Source organism: Acyrthosiphon pisum, chromosome A1, assembly GCF_005508785.2.
Source record: "Acyrthosiphon pisum isolate AL4f chromosome A1, pea_aphid_22Mar2018_4r6ur, whole genome shotgun sequence".
NCBI classification, from domain to species: Eukaryota; Metazoa; Arthropoda; class Insecta; order Hemiptera; family Aphididae; genus Acyrthosiphon; species Acyrthosiphon pisum.
In genome coordinates, this window is record NC_042494.1 from 54224817 (window position 1) to 54250706 (window position 25890).

The following is a 25890-nucleotide window of genomic DNA, read 5'->3' on the forward strand; positions in this document are numbered from 1 at the left end:
CTAACAAAAAAAAATCAAAAACAATCTCAATTTGTATTTAATGTTAATAAGTATAGTATGGCGCATTAAACTTGTAGCAAATACTACGCCAATATATATTAATAAACTGATTAACCTAAACACTGCTTACGCGTTATATAATTGTATGGAACATGGCATAGAATACTTGATAATATGTCAATTGAAACCGCCTCGATCTTTGATTCAATTGTATTTTCACACCATCTCAAGAAAATTCATACCAACATTTTTAAATTAAAACAAGCAGCGTCTTCATTAAATATTTTACCAAAAAAATATTTTAAAATGTAGGAATTTAAAGAATAATATTATAGGAATTGTACAATTACGAAAGCCTGTAGATTATTTAATATTATTAATGTAGATAACCCAATTACTCCTTAAACCAAATTCAAATTCTATTCTAATTTCCTTTTAGCTCCCTTGTAAATAAATAATTTATGCAAAAGCAAAATCGATTCTACTCGTAAACTAAATAGAAATCATTTAACGAATAAATATTAAGATCACAAGCTCAATTTCTGGATGGGTACTTATAAATGTAAAATTTGATGTACTATGTATTCATACATAATTAGTAGGTTGGTAGGTAGGTAGGTAGGTAGGTAGGTAGGTAGGTACCTACCTTTATTTATCAGTCGTACATTAGACTGCTTTTTGTTTACTTAATTATGTTTCTAACTAAAGTTTTGGGTTCAAACTCAACGGGATATATCCTTCAATTAAATTCAAATATTTAAAATAATTTATGATCCTAAAATTATGGAAAAAAATTATTTCACGGTAAAAAAATAAAAAAGGTTACTTATAAAATTTATACTTTCTATCTCAATATATTTGATAATATGTTACCCGTAGAATTTCAATGTTGACATCAGAGAGATCTCTTTGACATTTGTAATTTTCCCGCAAACAACATGCCTAATCTAGTTTCGTTTTAATTCCCTTCTTCCTCAACAGTCTACCCCAAAAAGCAAAAAGCAGTAATTTGTTTTTATGACGTTCAATAAACAAAAAATAAAAAATGAACGGCAAACGTTTAAAACGATTTATGTGCGTTCAGGCACACCGTGAGAAAACACAATCCAGCTGTCGTGAATGCCGACGTTCAATTGGCTTATTGAAAAGCAGAAATAAAACGAGAGAGAAAAAGTAAGAGACACGGTGCACTGCTGCAAGAGGAAGGGAAACCTGACAAGCATTTTGTCGTTTTATATTTTAAGATTAAAAATATATTGGCAGCGTATTTTATGATATTCACCGACGATTACCTTAATAACACAACCAACCAGCCCCGATCCAAAAACTTCGCCAAACATTATTATAATAACACTACTTTCGGCGCAATCATAATATGCATTTTAACACGTTTGAGTTTCATGATCCCATGATCCACAGGAATATTCTCACACCGGTTTTTTTGAGGTAAAGTTAACAATCATTATTTCTTTAAACATTTCCGTTTCTATAGACCGATGGTGTATTGAAGATTATATAATAATTTAATAATAATTTACGTGTAATTAGTATCATCGTATAATTAGCTCACTAATATAATATTATATCAAGAATATTCCTCAATTGGCCACCAAAACCTAATGTAGTGTCAACTATACTCAACAAGCTAAATAAATATGATAATTAGGTATATTGTTGTGATAATAAAAATATTGAAGCTCACGAGCTTTTGTTATTTTAGTGGACAGACAGTCATAAGGTAACCGGACGGTGAGATGTATTATCATACGCATAACATTAATTATTTTTTAGCATGAAAATGTGCAAATCTATGGTAGGAAAATACTCGGAAGAAAAACGTCCTTTCAGCACCAACTATAACTATTTTACCTTTATCTCTCCACCAAAATGGTGCAAACACAATACCAAAGAGAATTTTTTGACAGATATTACAACGACGATGGACTTGACATACTATCAAGGTTTATATTTTTGTTTTATTTACCTTTTCAAAACTGCGTAAAAATAAATGGTATACTCATACATTTGCGAGTGATATAATATGTTTAGTTCATATTTACATTCGACAACATGTGTAAAACACCAAAAAATTCCAAATAAAATCTGGTTACTTACATCGATTACCATTTGCCACTTCAATTTTCTTCGTGTATTCTGAGTGTAACAATACAAGCATACATTTCTCCAACACAAAATACATTATTTTATATGCCACGTTACAGCTACTAAAAAGTATTGTCTTTAATGATCAATGGATACATTTTCATATATTAATAAATTTAATTAAAACTCAATAGTATCAAACATTTGTTATTCATTTTAACCAGTATTGAGATTAATTATTGAAATCAAATACGAACATATTATATTCCTCATTACTACACGATCTAAATGCTATTTTTATAATAAGTATCTAGGTACATATCTTATACTGCCATACATATAAAATAGTAGAATATGATACGGTATATTATAGAAGTATATAATTTATAAAACATTATCAGGGTTAAGTTAGGTTATATTTATATTTAACTATTAATAATAATAATATAAGTAAAATGGAACCATTTTACAAACCACTACATTGAACAATAGCATATTTCATTCACAAATATTTTATTGGCACATATTATTTTGATAAATGAAGAAGTATATGCTACACAATGAATTAAATAAACATTTGATTATAATTCGTTTAAATCATATTATACCCACTTAAGAAGGTTAAAAAGGATTGATTTTTAAGGTATATTTTAAATGTAAACATATTTTTTAAGATTTTTTTAACTTTTAACTATGCAATCTGTTAAAACATATTTTACAGTAAGTATATGTAGTGAATAATTATAATACATATAAATAAAAACAGACATGATAGAAAAATGTCATCCAGTGGCAACAATTTAATCAAAAATAATAAAAAAATATATTATAATATAACTAGATATTCTTAACACAGATATCCAATAGTTGTGCTATTTAAATTATTCTAAACTATACTCCTGCCAAACTCATTCACTGATAATCATATTTGAAGACAAGGGTGCATGACAACTTTTGGATAATTCCCATAAGTACACCTCGACGAATGGTTGCCAATGACTAAAAGCGAAAAGAAAATGACCCGTAAGATATGATATTTTTTTTAGGAGTTTCTCTATAGCATTGACACCGAAAGAAATTCCCATTTCGGGTCACTTCATTGTTTGATTAATGTTGGCCGGTTCGGACAATGGGGAGCAGGGATGGAAAGTCGGATGTCTCGGTGGGACACTCTTGCTGTTGAATTCCAACAGCACTCGAAAATATATAGGCCAGCGGCTATATTAAATTCCCAAAGGGACGGTAGTCCGAAGAAGGGGACCGAAAACAAAAGGCAAAAATCCAGGCGACAAAACTTTTAACACACGCATACAGCATGTGGACGTCATAATATGTGAGTTATGAAGATCTCGAGAGACAATACTGTATCCCTACTACTTTCATCACCAGGTGGAGTAAATTCATGAGAGCTTTTTACTTTTTTTGTACCCAGATTTATTTTTTTTCTTTCACTCCCGTCAAAAAGGTCAAATCAATGTCAAAAAATAATATACTTGTATTCAAAATATTGTCTTAAGAAAAGCGAGCATATCGAATATAATATATTAAATTTCCCCAAGTTTATAAGTATATACATTTCAAATGTTTTATTTTACCATGATAACTAATAAATACAAAGAGGTACACAAAATAATTGCACACAATCAACAATTACATCATGTATATACTGTATAAAATATGTTACAAATTAATCGGCTATATAGATTTATAGAAAATAATATAGAAGGTGAACGTATAAAAAAATGAATATAGATATTAAGTATTATATATATACATGCAGATGAAATGTAAAACAATTTAAAATTAACACCATAGTGTATTTATTCTAATGTTTATAAATGTAATTTTATATTGTCCTGGTTTATGCTGGAAAATTTGTATTTGATTAAATAAAAAAAACATTAATTTACCTACAAATTAAAAAACTTTTAACAAAATATATATTGTTGTGAATAATCAATCCAATATATAGGTACATTATATACTTCAGGATGAGTTTCAAAATGTTTGAATTTAATAGCATGGTTTACACTAATGGTAGATTACTGAGTTGATTATTTTACGCACTCGTATAATTAACTGTAAAGAAACAAAAGGCTTACAGGCCACAGTAATATATAAAAGAAGAGAGAAATATATATAATAACGGCAAAGACAACTAATTGAACGAGGCCTTAGGACAAAATAGATGAAAAGAATTTCGTTTCTAAAATGACATGATTTTTCTTTTTGAAAGATGTATAATTATGGCTTGAGTACTAAAAGGTTAGGTACCACATTGTTTCATGACATCCTAATACAAAACAAACAATAAACATTCACCAAATAATTTAAGTAAACTGTGAATGCTGATAACAAAAACTAGACAGTATTAATGGATTATTAATCCCACGAGGCCACAACTACCTGGATATAGGAGCTAGAGGTATAGATACATCTTTTAGAAATATGAGGTTCTTTTTCTCGTCAAATGATATTAAACAAACAAACATTCATACACAATTAATTTTATACTATTACTATTTTATTTATTTGTAATTTTTCAAGTAAAATAAAACATTTAATTACTATACTAGAAATTAGGTAGGTGCTACAAATATTAAAAATTTAAAACTTCGAAAAGATAAGTAATAACAGACAATAATATGATGTATAAAAATCAAATATACTACAGTAATAACGGTTATCTATTGAATATAACCAATAAACGAAAGATTAAATAAAATAACCTATACTTACAGTTAACTTAAGACATAAATATATACCTAAACTCAGAGTAATTATTTCATTGTGAACCGTGCAATATCTCAGAAAATATAAAAAATATTTAAATTATAAAAAAAATGTAAAATAAATATTCATTTAAACGTTTAGAGGAAAAATATGACAAATTCCTTATGCTTTCCGAAATAGAACTTGGTTCATCTTCTATAATACATTAAGTCTTATAAATGTACGCTAAATTATTTTATCTAAAGAAATGTACATAATATCTTATGTATAATTATTAAAATTCAAACGTTGCACTTGCTTTAAGTAAAAACAGACTTTTTGTACACTCGAATATTTTTATTTATTTTATTAAAAAAGTAAATTTTAAAAATTCATCAGACAATAATAAATTTTAACAAACAAATTTTTTATTTACTTTTAATTTATTTTACGAGGTACATTATTTTTAATAAAAACTCAACAGTAAAAATTACGTTCAATATATTGTATCAAAAGAATAAAATAGTACTTTCTAAATATCAGTCAAAACACTTTTATAAATTAAATTTAAGAGTTTTTCTACCGAGATTAGCGATTTTAATAAGAAAAAATACTTTTTTTTTTAAAACATAAAGTATCCAACTGTTTACACTTCTCCCTATTTTTGTTTCTGACAATCTAATTAGGTAAACAGTAAGTTGAAATAGAAACGATAAAAAGTTTAAAAATAATTTTTTGCAGAGGTGCATGCATAGAAATTTTATAGTAATGAAAAAAGAAAAATTAAATGTCGAACTAAAAGTGAAAACATTTGTACATAATAATTGTTTGTTACTTGAATAATACAATGATTTCTTAGAACCTCCCTGGGGAATGGGGATAAAAGTGTTTTAAATTATTTTACCCCAAAAATATATAATTAGTCCTACGTAGAGAAGAAAGGGTCCATATCATTTAAACAAACTTTTCAAATAAGATAGCTTAGTCTGGTTTTAGTTATTTTTAAAAACAGGAACACTTCGTTAAGAATAAAATAAAAATAAAAAAACAAATTATAATTTAAAATTATATTACAGTTCTGGTTTATAACAAAACACTGTAATTTTATTTTTTACCTTAAAAACGTCCACTATTCAATTTTATAAAATGTTTTTTCTTACCATTTCTTAACCACCAACAAAAAAAAAATTAAACAAGAAGTGCTAATTTGAATACAATTTAATTTAATTTGTAAATGCACAAACAATAGACAAAGCAGTTATTGTAGGTATGGTTTAAAAATAAAATTGTTTAACTTATTTCACTCTTTAATATGATGCAATCTTTTATAGGTTTAAATTAACGTTTGTCAAACACTGAAACACATAATCATACAAATTAGGTATATACCTATATTATTTTATCTATTTACGTTATCAATCTTTCGGTATGTACCTAACTTTTGGTTAATATATAATATATATATATATATATAAGTATAATTACATTTTTATAATGACTAACATTATTATCAAAAGATTTACATGATCAGTAAAATTATAATAATAATTCACCCATCTTAAACAATATAAAGGTAAAAATAAGGTACCTATTATATTAGTTATCCTTATTATTTATAGTTTATTATTAACATTTTTAGTTTGGTTCACTGTAAGAATTAAATATTTAACACAACAAATAACATCAGCTAAATTATTTTGTTTTTATTTTCCTTAAGGCCATCAACATATTATATTTACTCACGAAATTACACCAGGGCATTTTGTTTTGTACAATATAATAAAACAGAAAAAGGATTTGTCAGACAGTGAAATTATCAACCCCAGGGAAACGGCATTTCTACGTGAGCCTCGAAAAGGGTGTGGATTCGTGGTATCAACCTCGCGGGTTTAATAACTGACAAGTTCCTTTGGTTTTTGGGTAGTTCATATGTATATATATATTGTGCGTATGTATTATATATACGCACGCACGCCCACACACACACACACACACAAATAAACACAAATATATATACAACATATATATAACATATATGTATGTAATACACAAAACACATACAAGTCCTGCACGAATACGGCCGCCGTCGGCCTCAGCGATGAAATATTTACAACCCAAGGGAATCAGAAGCCCGATGTATACAATGTGCGCTCACTGGTATCTATAATGCAACGGTTCCAGATTTAGGGCTCATGTTATATATTGACATAGCCATTCAACCGGGGAAGGCGAAAGGACGAAGGAGTTGTTCGTGCTATTAATACTTGACTAAGACGGTGTAGTGACTAATAAACCCAGAGGCGACGTTAAAAAACATAGTTTACTATCCCGGGAGTGTAATGTATAGGCAACAACATAAAAGTTATATTATAATACCGATCCAACCCCGGCGCGTCGGTCCGTAAGTAAAAAATAATATTCATTTTTTCTGAAGAAAAATGGTAAAATTTGTAGTGCGATGATCTTAATTTGGTCAGTCAATATGTTATAAATTTATATTGCAATGACTTAATTACAGGTATCTAACAACTCCCATGCCAATAACAACAACTAAATACGTATTAAATATACCCACCTATATATTTTAATTGAAGGTTTTTTTTACATTATAACTAATAAACTGTGCAAGGAGGCAATTATTTGCGTGTTTTCAGTTTCAAAGAATACCTGTACCTAAAATGTTAATAGTCAAACTAAATATTGAAAATTAGACACAAACAAAATAAAGTTTTCGAAGAAAAATACCTAATAGCTACGAAAAACCAGGCATATACAGAAAGCGGGTCTTACACATAGTTTGTACTATTGATGTACCAGGTACCTATATATATATTGTATTTGAGAAAATAATATTATGTTGTAAAATGTCAACGGTCTCTTCAAACTAATAATAATATTACAACGAATTCAATCATTTTTATGCATAAAACATTATTTTATTATATTTTTTCTCAAATTTGATTTCATACAAATTTTACAATTTTCGTTAGTAAAACATATATAGTAACATTAATAAACAATGGATTATATTATAATATTATACAAGTCAAAAATCTTTGAATCATGATTTTTTTCCAAGACAATTTTAAGCATTAAAAATAAAACTGTAAAAACTTGTTTGAAACAATACGTAGTTTGTTAATGCAATTATTTACAACTCATCAAAATAAGTTGGTTCTACGTAAAATCCAAAAATTACGCTTTTACAAAATGTGTTAATTGTATTAGCTGACTTTATGTCTTTATTTGGAACTTTTTTCTTTTTGAATTTGTGTCTATAATACGATAGTTTGTACTCATATATACGTTTAATTAAATACCTAACTAAATTAATTTGGTATGAGTACCAACCTATTTTATTTTTTTTTATTTTCAGGCAACAATAGATGTTCACCTGAGATAAATAAAGAATTATTTTGGCTACTGTAAATGACAATTTTAATAAACAAAATTGAAATAATATTTTATTTTTTACAATTAATTTATTTGAACTTCACAAATTTAAAATATATTTACGCGTTTACTTGTTATTTTAATAAATATTTAAGTATAAAATAAATTCTAAGTTTTCTATAGTTGAAAACACTTTAAAAGTAAAGAAAATAAAACACCAACAGAAACTTGCAAATTCAGCCAAATAAAAAAAAAACTCAATGGAGCTACTAACATTGGAAAACTTTTATTTATTTTTTAGTATAACATTTTTAGAAAAGTCAACTAAGAAGCATCGATTTTATTACTTTTAGTTCTTGTGTGTACTCAACGAACTTAGAAATGAACTAAAAAAATATAACCTCTTAAAATAAGTGAACAAATGAACACAAGTTAACTGAATACGATAAAAATAAGTCTCCAATTTTCTATCCGCACCATCAAACAACGCCACAAATACTAGAAACATTCACTGAACTATTACATATTATTCTGACTACCACTATACGTACCAAAGCTTAAGTTAAGTAAACCAAATTGTTTTGGTAAAAAATTTAAAACTTTAATTAATCAATATGTATTTACAATAAATTATACAAGATTTTTTAGGTATATAAAGATGGGAAATATCATGAAACATAGAAAATGCTAATACAAACATTTTGTGAAAATTTCAAGTAACTATATCTACGGATATTTACGAATATTTCATGATTAACAATTTGAAATAATTTAACACCAAAAACTTTTTTTTTTTTTTTTCAGCATTGGAAGTAGTCGATTTAAAACCACGACCTTTAATTAAAATATCATAGTTAAATGTTGGTATATAAATTTTAAATATAATTCAATAGTTCTTAACATTATAAACCATTTAATAGTAATGGTGAAAAAATTTGTTTTAAATAACCTCTATGAAATTTAAATTTTTTTAACTAATAAATGGATACACGAGTACTCTATACAGTTCAGCAGTTATAAATACAATTTGTACAATTTGTGACTTTTTTTTTTATAAAACTATTTTCCAAATTAAAAATTGTATATTGGTCACTAATAACCTTCATTTGTGAATTCGTCCATAAAAATAATAAAGGATCGTGGGAAATATACAATTGAATTAACTTTTTAATACCGAGAAAACAAAGAGCACGTTATTAATTAAAGGCTGACGTTTAAAAACGGCAATACAATAAAAATGACACTTTTTTAATGATGAGGTCATCATCGTAACTAACGAAACATAATTATAATATAACCGACGTGTCATAACTAATGAGTCAAAAACTAATTTATCTATAGAAATTAAAACAATTGTCGATTAAATACTTAAAATTAAAATAAATTTGTTAGTTGATTAAAATTTGAACAATATGGAATTAAATCAATCAATTATTATTTTCAAAGTTACAAAATATTATCTAAAAACGTTGTAAATGTTAATTATTTGTATATAGTATAAAAATATTAAAAATTAGATTATAATAAATTAATGCTAAATACTTATCGCTGGGCTTATCGCCATGTATTCATTCAAGTTTAATATGAATGGCATTCATAATTTTAAAATATATGTTGGGTTTACATTTAAAAATATTATCAACTGCATCAAAAATTACCAAAAAATTTTAAAATAACAAAAAAAAAATAGCTAACACATATAGTTTGTCAAAAAATATCAATTAAAAATAATACAAAGTGGCATAGGTATTCATATATTTTATGTATATTAAAAATATAATTACATAACGTATCATAGTCAAACGCAACTACATAAGAAATACATTTCTAATCTCAACTCTATTTTCATTATATTCTATATTCAACTTTATCATAAGTATCAAACACACAATTGGTTTTATTGGTTATAATTTAACACTCTTTACGTTAGTAATATGTTTGCGAATGCGTCAATTATTATGTTTCGCAAAAATGAAAAACTTTTCAAACCGAATGTAAAATTGAACTTTTATTGTACGTGATGCATGGATTGTTAAATCTAAAAGTCACTGCGCTTCTAGTGATAATTAAACTGCACCTACCATTTTATAATATATCAGTAGAGAACCAAAAATAATTATTTTATAATAAACATTTTTACATGCTATTCAATAAAAAGTAAACCTTGACTGTGGAACAATTTTTTTCAACAACGTATAAAACTGTTATAAAACCGAGTATAAAACTGTTATAAAACATTTATATTATGCAATTATTATAAAATTGTATACTTTTATACGTCAAAGAGAAATGTTTGAATGCATATAATCACTTTGAATATAATATGGATCGAACATCCTGTAAATGTAAATTTGCATCGCGCTTTTCATTCATATGCTATTCATCATTGTTAAAATATCAAAATCATTAATATCATATATAATTGAGGATTACAAATATAAATATAATAAAATACTAACCTAATTGTCAAAATCTTTGTTAGGTATTTTTAATTTTCATGGAAAATAAACAAAAAAAAAACTAAAAAAAGTTTAGTCATTCTAAATAAGATAATAAAAATTGACATAACGAATATAATATAAAACATTACAATTTTCACTTCCTATGATTATAGAATTAATATATATTTTAAACAAAATTCGAATTAATTTTAAACTCTAGTTAAACAAAACAATATTTTATATTGTATAAGCCCCTTAATTTAGAATTTATTGAACAATGGTATCTACCTATCGTATGTACATTATATAAATACAGTGTACTAGCTGAACCCGTGCACTTCGTTGCCCATTAAGTGTACCAATTATATGTAACTCAAACTTTGTTCAATTCGTTATTTAATATTCGGTGTATGGTTTCAAAATTAATCTTAACTTTTCCGTTGCCCGGAATAAAAATTCTGTTTCGCAGCAGTACATTATCAGGTAGGCAATCTACCTGCGGTAGATCGCGGACCCCGTGCTATATGTATGTTAGTGTATGATTTAACTCTAAAGTATCAAAGTTATACCAAGTTTGTCGTATTCTACCTATGGTAGATTGATATAATCAATTAATACAAAATCCTAAACTAACCTAACCGTACTAAAATCAGATGAATAAACGCAAACGTATACAAAAAAATTTATTCAAATCGGTCAAACCATTTAGGAGGAGTTCACTCACAACACACGTACAGTAGAATTATTGCGCTTAGCAACACATTCTGCGATTCATTTTTATAGTATATGAAATCAAGAAACATGCCCGATTAACCAATATAGCAACAAAAGAAATTGTATTTCTGACATACAGATTTGAAATTTCCTACCTTTCCAGTGGATTTTCCTAAAATTTTATTTCGTAAAAACTTTCTCCTGGCAGTTACGAACATCTTAAAAAAAATTTGAGCCAAATCGGACCAGCCGTTCTTAATTGATGAATTTTTATACATTTTTGTCTCCATTTTTATATATATAGATAATACTAACTAGCCAAAATAATATCAGTCATATCTATAATTTGCATTTTTAATATTTTGTATTATACATAAATATACTAGGTAATGTTCGTTGTAATAAAAACACCGACAATTTGAATCAAAGGTTAGCAGTTGTTGACTTAGAAAAAAAAAAAAATAATTCTTAGTTAAAAAACATTATAAAGTCATTATATTATTATATAGATTTATTTAACTTAAAAAAAACATAACAACCCTTCTAAGTATTAATTACGTAATCCGTCTTAAAAACCTACGACCTACGACACTCTACTAATTTGACAACAGTGAGACGGGCGGACGACTAAAAAAATATTTAAAACTTTTCTAACAAAAAATATATTAAGACCTTATTCGATTGTCATAGTTGACTATAACATAGGTTCCTACTTATACTTTTCTAAATTGCCATGACCCGTGTATTTACAAATACACACACACGCGCACACATTGTGTGACGGTTTGTATTGATCTTCGGAGCACATAAACATTCACCCCTTTTTCGGTTATACTTATTTCGGCAACTTTCACCGACACTCGTGTGCTAGCAATGTCGAAGAGTGTAGCATGATGGTAAGGGGGTAGCAAGAGAGAATCCCGACGCCGCCGATTGTGTGCTGCGGCCATTACGCTGCCACTGCCGTTCTAATTTGTAGACACCGCAGGCGCACAGTACTCACTCATTCTCACACGCACACGCACGCCCATACACATCACAACACGTGCACAAAAATAAAAGGCATTTTTCACTCAAACTACCATTTTTCTTTTTTTCACGTTATGGTATTGTGTATGTGTTATGTAAGCAGATGATGCAGTTTCAACTTTATAATATTATATACTTTTTTCACTCACGATAATTAAACAATAAAATTTAAGCTAATCAAATCTAACAAAACGATTAGGTTTGATTAAGATCATAACAACTTATACATATTGCATATAATACTAGCATATAGACTATGCATGGCTATAATGGCTATTATCAAAAAAAGTTTTAAATACCTTGCTCAAAAAGACACAAAATATTTTGATGAAATTTTATTCACAACTAGAAAATACTAAGATAAATATTTAATGAAAATTTAACGCCTAAATGTCTAGGATTTACAAAAAATATATATATATTTTATATATTTAAATATTTATATAAAATATAATCGGTTACTTATGCCGAAATGGTGTTTTTTATATATCCTTCGTAGTTTTTGTTAGCTTGTATTAAGAAATTATTATCTTAAATTATTGAGATAAAAATGGGAATTCCCTACGTTTGACCCTGTTAAGCAAGATCTAATTTTCTACCTGAAACCACCAGCAATGTCTTAAGCTAATGTTCTGCTGCAAAACGTTATATCAGATAAAAACATATCCACTCAAAATCTAAAATAATCCAATCAGGGGACAACATTTCGATAAATTAACAAAACTATGATAATCATAACGATAACTATAACCGTGACTATCACAAATCTTAAGCTTTTAGAAAGTACAAACCGATTTAAGAGTGTCAAGTTTATCAACTATGATGAAAATTACTAATAAATAAAACCTTAAATGTACAAATGTCAATTCTCATATTTCAATACGTAATCATCAACCGAAGTAAGTTACTTTTTGATACTATTAAACGTTTCTTAATGTGCTTAAGTCTCGTTTGGTCGAAAAGTTGGTCACAATAGACAATAGCTTTACAGCTTTAAGCCCAAATATTTTGGTCATTTTGGGTGGTGCGCCGCGCCGCTATTGCGGTTTAACGCGTGTGTGGGTTACTCAGCTGGAAGTGCACCCGTGGGGAACGCGGTCGCAGAAATGTAAACCCATGTCGGCCATATACGTACAGCTTTACATTTGCTATATTACTTGTTTCATTGGATACTACGAAAATTCTACTTTAAACTACACTCGAGTTTTATGGGCTTATGGTTACGAAGTATTTCAATATGATGAAATATTTTACTCAAAAAAGGGCGAACGCATATCAATAATTTTTATTAAAAAAATAACATTTTAATAATAGAATTTTTCGTAATGTAATAAAACATCAAATTATTTTCTGCAACAACTTTAAACATTAGACATATCCGTATTATTACTTATATGTTATATATAATAATATTTAATTAATAATACAACAATACAACATAGTGTCAACTATTCACTTTTGTGACAAACCTTTTTTAACAGAGGTTGATCGTATACTTACGGTATATTATAAATTATAATGTTATTAGATTTCATACAACCATAAGTCAGTTGGCTCAAATAATTAATTATATCATAGATAATATAAATAATAATATAATACATACAAAATAATGTAAAACGGTTATCATATTAAATACTATATTTTAATTTGCAATTTTTTAGTAACATTTTTTATCAGTTAATCTCGATTTCTTTATTCTCCACATCAAACAAATGTTGAAAATATATAAAATAGAATGACACAATATTATAGTATCTACATAATAAACAAACTTTCAAAAAATAGCAAAAATAATTTGGTAATATTTCACATAGGTTAATTTAAATTGATGTTTTTTCTTATGAAACAAAATCCATTTACAAAATCAATCGAGTCGTATTAATAAGAGGCAGTTAACATTAAACCTCAGGCTTCATATTAGTAGCTCTAATCGATATTTAATTTATAGCAAGATGGTTACGTACTCGATACATACGAGCCACGAAGAGCCATTAATAGTATTAAAATAATGTTTGTTTAATATTTTAATTGAGAAATAAATATCATGGAAATTGTTTATTTGTAATAATTATACTCTTACGTGCAGTTAAACTGGCATACAATTATCGTAACTATATACTCAAATACTAAATGTAGGATTCAATATAATAAATAAAAACGGAAAATAACATTTTCACTATCATATTCAGTATGTATATAACAGTAAAATTAATTTTTGAATATTTGATCATAGCAATTAATTGGAGCCTGTTACTCCCACACAAATAATACCAAAGGCCACAAAGCCGGGGCAACCCTTACCGTGCGGTCAAACGGTTAGAGCACACATAACTCGGCAATTACATAATTTTATACCTATACCAAGCACATTTTAGCATTCCACTAAATCCATAAAATAGCTAGTATTGTGGCAATTTCGTACAATTTTTAATGGACCATGACTAGTACCTGTATAAAGGCCAATTTTAGCTTAAAATTTTAACACAGAAATAAATAGTTTATAAACATAGTTATTAGTCAATAAAATGTATTATTATTTGTATAAAAAGATGACTATTATTATGATGAAATTGCATACGTAAAAATACATGTATAAGTAACAAAAAATGAAACATACCTTTGAATTGAAATAACCCTAACTTAACAATCAGGTAAAATTCAAACTAAAAATAATAAATCAATTGCGTTTATTATATTTTAAGCTTTATTTACGGGACACTAAATTCTTATAACATAAGTGATGTAACTGACGATTGTGTTTAAATTGAACATAAGGGGGAAAGTTAAAAACAGCAGCTGTGCAAACATATTCCTCGATGAACTTCAAATGATTATCAAGTGATGACTGGGTAAGAGTATTCGAGAACGATTTCTAATTTCCGCATTATTCATGCCCTGTTAAAATTCACTAGTTATATACACTCAAGGAAATACAATAGGCGTCTTTTCAACGTATCTGTTTCCAAGTCTTCCATTCCCCCAGAAATTGATTCGAATATTGTTACAGAAATATAAGAAATTATTTGGAAACTCTAGAGCTTTTCTTTATTTTGCAATATTATATACTAGGTAAGTTTCCCTCAAAATTCAAAACAAATGATCTCAAATTTCAATGATTTCCTGAATTTCAAAAGAGTCTCATTAAAAATAAACAATTTCCATTTATTTTTGAAAGCCACACTAAGACAAAACCAAACAATTAATCAAATTCTAATAACATTATTAATCGCACAAATAATGAAAAATTTGTCTTATGTATAGTTTAAAAAAAATTATTGCCTAATATTTTTTAATATTTATTATTTTTTTTTGATTGTAATAAAAACTTTATTAAAACTATAACAGATACTTGATAGCATTTCCAACAAATAAAAATGTTTGATAAAATATTTTTTAAATGCCAGTAATCTATGTAAACAATTCTATGACTTAAGAATTAAAATGAAAAATCAATAATTGTTTATCAATTTGAGGTTTTTGTTGTTTTTTATATGAAAAGCTTACAAATATATTAAATATTATTGAAAATTAAACATGGATTAGAACACGATTTTAAATTAGACATATCAAGGACTGATATGCCATCAAGTACGAACAGGATTTGAGGGCTGCCATTCATCTTCTAGGCTTATTAGTTATTACCTACTATACTATTGTTCCTAAGGTACAATATAAATTAATTAAAGAATAATAATATGATTCTAAGTAATTATCAGTTAACTGTAATATTTTTTTCACTCAAATATTTCAAAAAATTACTTCAATACAAGTGAGATAAATTAAAATATATTAAATTAAACAAAATATAATAATAATCACAATATTTGTACATATTATATGGACAAGCATAACTTTAAGTACTAGTAGACACGATTTATCAGAAAAAAATAGAAATTTAAACTTTATTTAAGTGGACAAAAAAAATTACTATAAATTTAATTTTAAACCTTCAATATAATATATATTATGACGTATAATATATGAATAATGTATTTAACAAAATAAATACTCTATTTTTTTCTTAATTACTAAAATATAAAATCAGTTTCTGTCATTTTTAATGATGCAAATTGTGAAAAAACTTTTAAACGACATAAATTAATAGTTTTTAATAATTATTTATAATATAAGTACCTAACCTTTTAAATAATTATAGGAATTATTTGAGTATTGAATTAGTAATATAACCAATAATTAAAATTCTAAATTTAAGCAATACATCAGTACTAAACCTAGAGTACATAATTAATAATATAGACATAATTATTTTACAGCCTTGTTCATGAGATTATCTAATAATAGAAAAAAAATAAGTTTGAAATTTAATTTTTTTTTCTAATTAAGTACATAAAAATAAATGTTCCCGGGGTAGTAAATGATCATAAAATATGCTCTAATATACATTTATTTACATTACCTACTATACAAATTAAATAAAAACTTATAAGCAGAAATGTATAAAATATTTATGTGCGCTATTACGCTTAAGTAAAGATAAACAATGTTATTTTCTTTTAAAATTAAATTAATATTATAATCTTAATATCTTACGAAAAATGCATCGGGATCCTAAAGAGTTTATAATATATTATGTAATTATGATTAAATTATCATAAATTAATGATGTATTTTTAAACACACAACTCAGTTTAAATTATCAAATTAATATTTACCATAAGTAGGTATATAGGTAAAATTATTTTCTGTAAAGCTACGAAAACAACTAACTTTTTTGTAATATTTATATAATCTATGTGAGAAAATAAACTAATATTAAAGGAAATTAAATGATCTACAAGTTATAACAGTAGTTTTTATATAATTATAGTTGAGATGTCGTTCAATGCTTTTCACACTGTTTTAAATTCAATCGATAAAACATGCAAATGTATGCAAACTAGTATTATTCAGAACACAAAGGAGACTTTAAGCAGAAATAAAAAAATATTCATTTATGCTTTTTTTATTCCATCCACCCTCGTCATTCAAGCCTTTAGTCTATACCCGCACCCATCGACGTGTTCTTCTAAGTGGCCATTTCGACAACCTTTCAAAATGTGCCCACATATTTCTTCCCCTATTACATGTAAAATACTATAAGTGAAGGTCATGTAACAAAATTGATTTTTACCCTCACTTACCAAAAATCCCGTCATAGCCACAGGGATACTAAACCATTATCGGTGAAACATTAATTTTGAGCTGTTTTTTTTTTTACATACATGGAGGAAGAAAATGGACCTTTTTGGTTTGATTTTTATTACAACAAAAAAAGGCGTGGAACATTTTTTGAACTAACGACATAGGACCTCTAACGCTTAATTATTCCCTTTTCTCTAAACTATCTTTGTAATTAGTGACATCCTTGTAACCCGGCCATTTTTTTCCTGTTATATCAGATATTTTCATGGTCTTTCATTAATTTTGTTAAACTAAAAAAAATTATTATTTACAAAAAGCTAAAAAACCATTAAACTAGGTAGTAAATAAATCCATACGTAAAAAGAAATTATTTAACTATTAATACAAACAACGACAAAAAAAATACAATTTTAGATGCACAGTAATTTATTATTACCAATGAAAAGTATGTTTTCACAAATAGCGTGTGGGTATTTTCTTTATATAAAATATACCCAAAACAAAAACAACGAAGGACGGCAATTTGTTTTGGTTTTTTAGCATCACGATAAATAATTGTTAGTATACTTTGTTTTGTTTAAATTAAACACGTATCTTGGTCGAGACTTTAGGGTAAAAGGAAACAACAATAGTATAAAGAATTATGCAATGAACGTGAAACAAAATTCCAAAAAAAAAACCCATGCAAATGTCTAAACTCTAAAATAAAACTTTATATTTGCTCATTTAGTTAGGTCAGCCATGAATTAATCAAAAGTTTATCAATTTGTAAATTAAGCTGTCATTTTTTTTTAATAAATAAGTTACTTGTGTGTATTATGTTTTTAACGTATCCAAAGTTTGTAAAAATTATTGAAAAGTATCTATATTTTTATAAAAATGTTATAGGACAGCAGTTTTTTTTCTATATTCTGTAAATATTCATACAGATTAAAAAATAATAATTATGTAACGGGACATTAATTTTTTCTACACACCTTTCTCTCACACGTATTATAATAAAATTATATTATTATTACCAAGTATTTAATTACAAATAAAAATTATTAACAAGTAAATTAATATTTTCATTCATTTTACAGGTTTTTATTTTCACTATTACTTAGGTAGGTACTTCACATATTAAATTTAATATTATTTCACTCTATGATACAATATTATGTTCGAATATTGAGGAAAAAATAGAAATAATATTAAAAAACATTTTGTACATTGTATTTAAGAATATCAATAGATCATTTATTTTTTTTAAATTCGATAGTGCTCGTTTAAACAAATTTATTTCCGCTAAATTATAAAATTTAACTGAAAATCAAAATAATAACTGTAGACAATTATTAGACATGCCACAATTACATGACAAATAGATAAAGACGATGACCATTATGCTGGTGACCATTATGCTGGTGACCTAGTTACATCCCTAAACCAGCAAGCAATTAAATAGATCTATACTCGCACTCTAAGAGTGGAAACTTTGGCGCAAGAATCGCATAGCCACTTAGCCCCTTATTCTCCCTTGGGGTCTAAGCGAGTATTTTGAATAGCCGCCTAAGGGTTTAAATAATTATGATAATTAATTTAACTACAATCATCAGTAAGTTAAGTAACATACTAAGGAATAACTAATGGAATTATATTATTTGTTTAACAGTTAAAAGAAAAAATAAACTAATGGTAGCTAGATATTTAGCTAAATTGTACCAATCCAAACAATATTTGTTATAGGTAACTGCTAAAATATTTAAAAAATAAAAATTATATTCATACACAAATAACATATACCTACCTAATGTTTTACCAAATATACATTTTCAAATCAAGCATAGGTGGGTCGTCACTCGACTTATTTGAACAACTGGTCTGTATATGAGTTAATTTGGCATTCTTTTAAATAAGTTAGTAACGTAATAATACTCTAAAATATAACATAAGCAATGATTGATAAATTGTAGAAGAAAAAATAAGTTGGATAATATTAAATACAAACATTTATATTAAGTTGACATTTTTATGATCTAACACCAAACGAAGTTTTAGATAGAACATACAACACAAAAACGAGGTATAATTATTATATCATAATCATTTCAAAAATTTTATTTTTTAAAATATATATTCAAATATTTGATTAAATAACTATCAATACTAACTCTTTAGATGCCTACCTAAGAATTACAGTATTTAAACATAAATTAACAATCAGATTAGCAATAAAATGAAAAAAAATGAGTTATTTTAAAAATGTTTTAGTAGATACTAATCTATTGATACCTAAAACTATTATAACAAATCTAGAAAATTGTTTAAAAAAATTGACACTAAATAACCACTAAATATCATCATCATAATGTATTCAATTAGCACTCAATGGAAATGTTAAGTAAATTAATTTTTTTTATAACATTTTCCGGAAAAAAACAACTTCGATGTACCTAAACCAATAATAATTTTTGTATTTTAATTAGAAAGTAAATATATTTATTTGAAACAAAAATTAGTGTAGGTATTATTTTATTAATATATTTAAATCAATACTTATGATTTCAAAATAATTGAAATGGTACCTACAATTTAACAAATATTTCAAGATCTTATAAATCTCAAATAAAGATTCAAATGTATGTAGGTACACGTACAGAACTGTACACTTTAATATTCTTTGATGATAATATATTATATATAAGAAAATAATTTATGATTAATATAATCTTCGTAGGACATTAGTGTAGCAGGTAATCTACTACAGAATGGTGATTTACCACAACATCTCTTTTTTTAATATATAAAACTGATTTATAATTTATTATTACAACTTTCTTTAGTAGGTAGTTATTAAGGATTTTAAAAATAAATCAAATATTCAACAAAAATGCATTAAAAAATATACTATTTCCCGGCATTGATCGCGTAACTACATTCAACTCTATTTCATAGATAACACTATTATCGGAATTCAACATACCTATACCGCTATGCTTATGCGTGGTCATAATACATTATGTAATTATATTATCATCATTCAGAGTAAAATATCGTATATATAAATTGTATTATCTATAATGAGTGACTAATAATGCAAGAATTAAGCGCACTTCGTTGACTCTACTACTGCTAAAAAATAAATGTGTAGGTATGTAACCGTTACAAAATATTTTTAAAATCTGATAGATCACTAACTACACTTAAAAGTTAAACGTAGATCACCTGATACACGAAATTCGTAGATTTAAATACATATCAAACTATAATATTAAATTATCAAAAACCATAATATACTTACTACAATATAATACCTAAACAATATACAGTATAATATATTATACACTATACATCCAAAACTAAAGAAAGACAAAATCTAAGAAAAATTAAAACATAAGGAAATAAGGAAATAAAACATAAGTACAATAAAAAATATGAAATTAATTTTATATTGTAGGAAAACTAATTATTAAATATGAACACAAAAAAATATACAATACAAATTAATCATCGATGATACAAAATATTTAAATAATGAATCATTAATATTTTAAGAGTATCTATGTATAATGTTAACACAGTTAATCTTAAAGGATCCAAAATGATCCAAACAGATGTTCTTTGAAGAACAATTTGTTCATTATCAGCGTCGAATAGTGATCAACTGCTGCAGTACCCAGTAATTAATTTCTTTATCAGAGATCCAAATTAATAAAATTATCTATCAGAGATAGTTACTATAATAGTAGAATACAATATTAAGTAGGGACATACAGTATTGTATACATTTCTTCTTGAAACGTAACTTATTTATTAAATACAAAACATTTTACTACATCAAATATAATCAAATAAAATGAATTATTTAATGCGAGTAGTAAAATTAAAATATAAATAATATTTATAATCTAAATAATATATTAATATTTTTTAATATTTTATATTAATCTAATAAGCTGAGAAAAGGACTAGGTATTAAATATTATAATATATTATTATATTAACAATTTATCATTTACAACGAAAACGAGATTAATTCTTGTTTTGCGTTTCGATACTACCTTTAAAATATAATATACGACTTATTTAGGTAGGTAGGTACTATGCAATATTCTGGGTTTAAAAATTCGAATGATTCATCATTTCATCAATCACTGGCTAAAATTTGTAATACCCCCCAGTAAAAATATAGGATTGCGTGCGATTCATCCATTGCGCATCGAGTCTACTCTATATAGGAACCCCTGCCGTCTATACTATAGAGCACCCCTTCTGAAATTACATCTGGCCAAAAGGGCAACATTTCCCTCGTGGGTCCGATGAATTAACCGTTAATTGAACCCTAACCAAAAGAGAGGAAAAAAAAACGAAAAAATGAAAATGAAACTTACTTCGAACAGCCGATATTTTTGGTCGCACGTTCTCTTGCCATCCTGCGCTCGTGGGTACCCACCACTGAGCAATGATCAGCAGTAGGCCGGCGACGAATAATGCTCCTTTCATTGTATAGTCGGCGGAAACGTTTCACATCGAACTAAATTTTTTTATTGAACGTGTAAAAAAAACTCGAAACCTTGTGGACGAATTTTACGCGATGATGAATATTTGCTACCGCACTTGGGTATATTAACAGCGTTTATATTCGACGAGTATTCACAGTATAGTTTGGATCGAGAGAGCGCGCGTACACGTTATTAAACGGTTGCGGCGTTACTGTCGTCTGCGGTTCGACTTAGCACCACTGACGCAATGCGAACCCGAGACAACGACCCGACCGGCGCATGGTCATCTGACGACGGCAGCGGCGGCGCTCCACACTTTTGTCAACCACATGGACCTGAAAAGCAAAATGCATTACGTTAACGTTATATCCGACAATGAATTATTCACTAACAGCAGCTAACGCTGTACAGTAAATATATAGGCACATTTGAATAAATTATTGACTATAACTGCTTAATCATTAAAATTAAATAATTAAAAACAAGTTGTCAAATCCACGCGATATTGATGACCTATAACTGAGTGTAAGTAAACACCGAGTTCGTAGTTTTGAATAAGTGTCACTGGACGCTTCCCTCAATCGCGGAACCACGTCTTTTTTTTTAATTTTTACAATACATTTGCTTATTGTATATATAAAACACAGATTATAAATATTTTATATTTTCAATAGGAAAAAAGGATTAACACAGTATACTATTTTACACCATTTACACCACCACTTTGGTTAAAAGTAATTAAATTGGAGGTGTAAAATAATAAAATATGCTACGGCCTTAATTTATAATACAAATAATTCAAAATAGCATTTAATATACCTATAACTACATATTACAATTATTGTGTATGAATTGATGGATATCAGCATAACCAATTTCATAGAATTTAATTAATTAATTAAAATGTTTATACATTTAATAAAACTAAAATCAATTGTACCGTGGTAAGAATATTTTAAAACAAAATAATTTTATTTTCTTGTTCACAGACAACTTTCAAGTACTTAATTGTGAACAAAAATATGTGTGACTAACAAGGAAATTATTCAACTAATTATGCGCAAAAAATCAATATTTATAATAAAGAAAATAAAAAACAGGTAAGTGGGTAACGGTTTGCTGTAAATAAGGTATCTAGAGAGTCAAGACTAGATGATATTATTGTGATTAAAGTAATATATTTTACTATTACGCTTCAGTACAACAGTAGGTAGGTTAAATTCATTTTTGTCAATAAAATTACGATTTAAAATGTCATTGTGTGTATGAAATATACCCACAAACACCATATTTAAATTACAAAAAAATAACTAAAACCGCTATTCTTGGCTTTAATATAATCTGTAATTTCGTCCAAGTTTGAACTAAAAATCTATATAATACACAATGACAATATAATATATAACAATTTTTATATACTTTTTAGATTTGTTGGTTACAGTATGAACTATTAAATAGTTACATTTTATAAGAGTCCTTGATTGAAATTCTCAATCCTTAGCTGTAAAAATTTAATATTTTATAACTAATTTATATTTTATTATTAATTTTACCTATAAAATAATTTGAAAATGTTCGTGATTTTGATAAATGTTATCAAAATTTGAACTTAAAATTTTTATAGAAAAAAATCGTGAGTGTAGTTCTTTAATAATTTTAACTGCTATTATAACTACTAATGACGAACATTGTATTAAATTTTCAATCGTTTTTCCCCAACGAATACATTTTTATTTATAGAATAAAATACTAAAAAATTGAAAATTAAAAATTTAAGATGTCTATAAATAACTCAAAACGAGTCAAAATATTTCAAGTATCTACGATTATTAGTTTGGAAACAATAACAATATATTAAGAGAATAGTTAGGTAGGTATATGAGAATTTATTAATTATTTACAGGTGAATATCCAATGTCGAACTTCAAACGCTCGTAAAAATTAATTTGACTACCAGTAAACTTTTTTTTATTAAACGTAGGGAAACTTAAGGAAAATCTTGTACAACATTTTCAAAACTTAAATAGAAATAGAAACATTGTTATCAATTTCCAACTCGATATAATTTGCCAGATGTTGTGATTTTAATGATTTTTGTCAAATATATACTATATTGCTCATAATTTTTTTTGTGGATTTACGCTCAAATTTTTTGACTAACAATAATTTTAAAATAACTATCCCCAACAATCCTCTGAGAAGAATAAAAAGAAAATGGCCAAGACACGCTCTTGCCTAACGGTCTCCATATTGAACCCATCAAATTAAATAGGAGGTACTGTTGATGGACGGTTTTCCCCCCTCAAGACATTCAAGTCATTTTACTATTATCTATGTTATCAAATTTACTTATTGTACAAATTGTATAGATTGTAAATATGCTTAAATAAATAAATAAAAAAAAAAAAAAAAATTAATAAGATTTGAAATTTTTTAGTGCCTATTATAAATACCTCAAAAAGAGTCACTATATTGGTAATATAAACAGTCACTGAAAATTGCATCTACAGTTATTTGTTTAGTGTTACCTTCACCAAAAAACAAAATTGATTTTTTCAAAAACTGGTTTTGCGTAAAAATCTCAGTTTTTCCTTAATTTTTATGTTGGTTTTCCAGGCGTATTTTTAATTTATTAGAAAATGTTTACTTTTGACCCCCACCACCCAAAAAAGTACCAAATAGATTCACTTTCCTACAAGAAAATATGCTGTTGAAGAAAATCAAAGCATTTTTACTGTCCCAAAAGGTTTACAAATAAAAAATTTAAAATAAAAACACGCATCATTGTAAAATCAATACATTCATTACTCCACTCAAAATCTTAAATTTTGGCTTCATAATTTATATTATTTTCTGTTCACTTACTTTACATTTACAGTAAAAAAACTACAAGGTTTTATGAGTATACAGTTAAATAAAACAATCAACAGTCCACACAAAAGTAAGTTTTTATCCTTTTCAATCAATTAATATCCTGTCAATTCTACTAATAATATCTTGTTTAATTAAACAATATAATTTCTTAAACGTAAAATACATCTAGTATTTTATTTCTACCTCCAATACCCACAACAAAGTTTTGATTAAATTTTAAAAGTTTATTATATTATGATTATTGACTTATACTTTATAAATATTATTATATCAAACGACAGTATTGAATAAAAACAAAACAATAACAATTGAAGAAACATCTAAAAATAATTTGATTAATTGTAATCTGATATAAAAATAAAACTGGCATGAAAAACTTCTATTTCGAAATATCCAATTGTATCCTACGATTATTGATTCCAAAAAAGTTTTATAACTGTTTGACCTAAAAAGATCATTTTGACAAGAGTTCAGAATATATGAATGACGTAAACACATAATTCTGGATTTACGAGTTAATTCTTAAATTTAAAAATAAAACACCTGTTACGAAAAATAAAAAGGTGGGTAAGTGGATGTCGCTCTGCTGTACAGTAGGTTACAAGTGGGTCACTGTATAATGGATGGTATTAAATTTGAATTCAATGATATAATATCATTGTATAAGAAAAACAATTCTGAGCGGAGACGGTATGTTAGTCTAGGTATAAGACATAATATTATATTAGGTACCTATAATAAATTCCAAATTAATCATATCATAATATTTTATTAGGTACTTATAACGCGTTATACATCAACAAAAAACCGTGGTACTATCATAGATATATAATAGTATACTTTAGAAGTTTCAAGTGGCCCACGAGTAATATTATACAATCACAACAAAATAACTAAATAGTTATCCTAGGTTTTAATATGTAATTTCGTCCAATTTGTACCTAAAATGACTATAAAAATAAACCTGCGTTAATGGATTTTTTAGAATTTTTGGG

General features: G+C 26.4%; 1 protein-coding gene across 1 annotated transcript in view; it reads right to left on the minus strand.

Annotated features, from left to right (window-relative positions):
- The window catches only part of LOC100163707 (semaphorin-1A), a 184347-nt gene that overhangs the window by 136319 nt on the left and 22138 nt on the right, over window positions 1-25890 (minus strand). The window contains exon 2 of the mRNA XM_008186929.3: window positions 21911-22356. Within this exon, the coding sequence (XP_008185151.1) occupies window positions 21911-22022 (112 nt within the window). The 5' untranslated portion in view covers window positions 22023-22356. The remainder of the gene's footprint in view (window positions 1-21910; window positions 22357-25890) is intronic.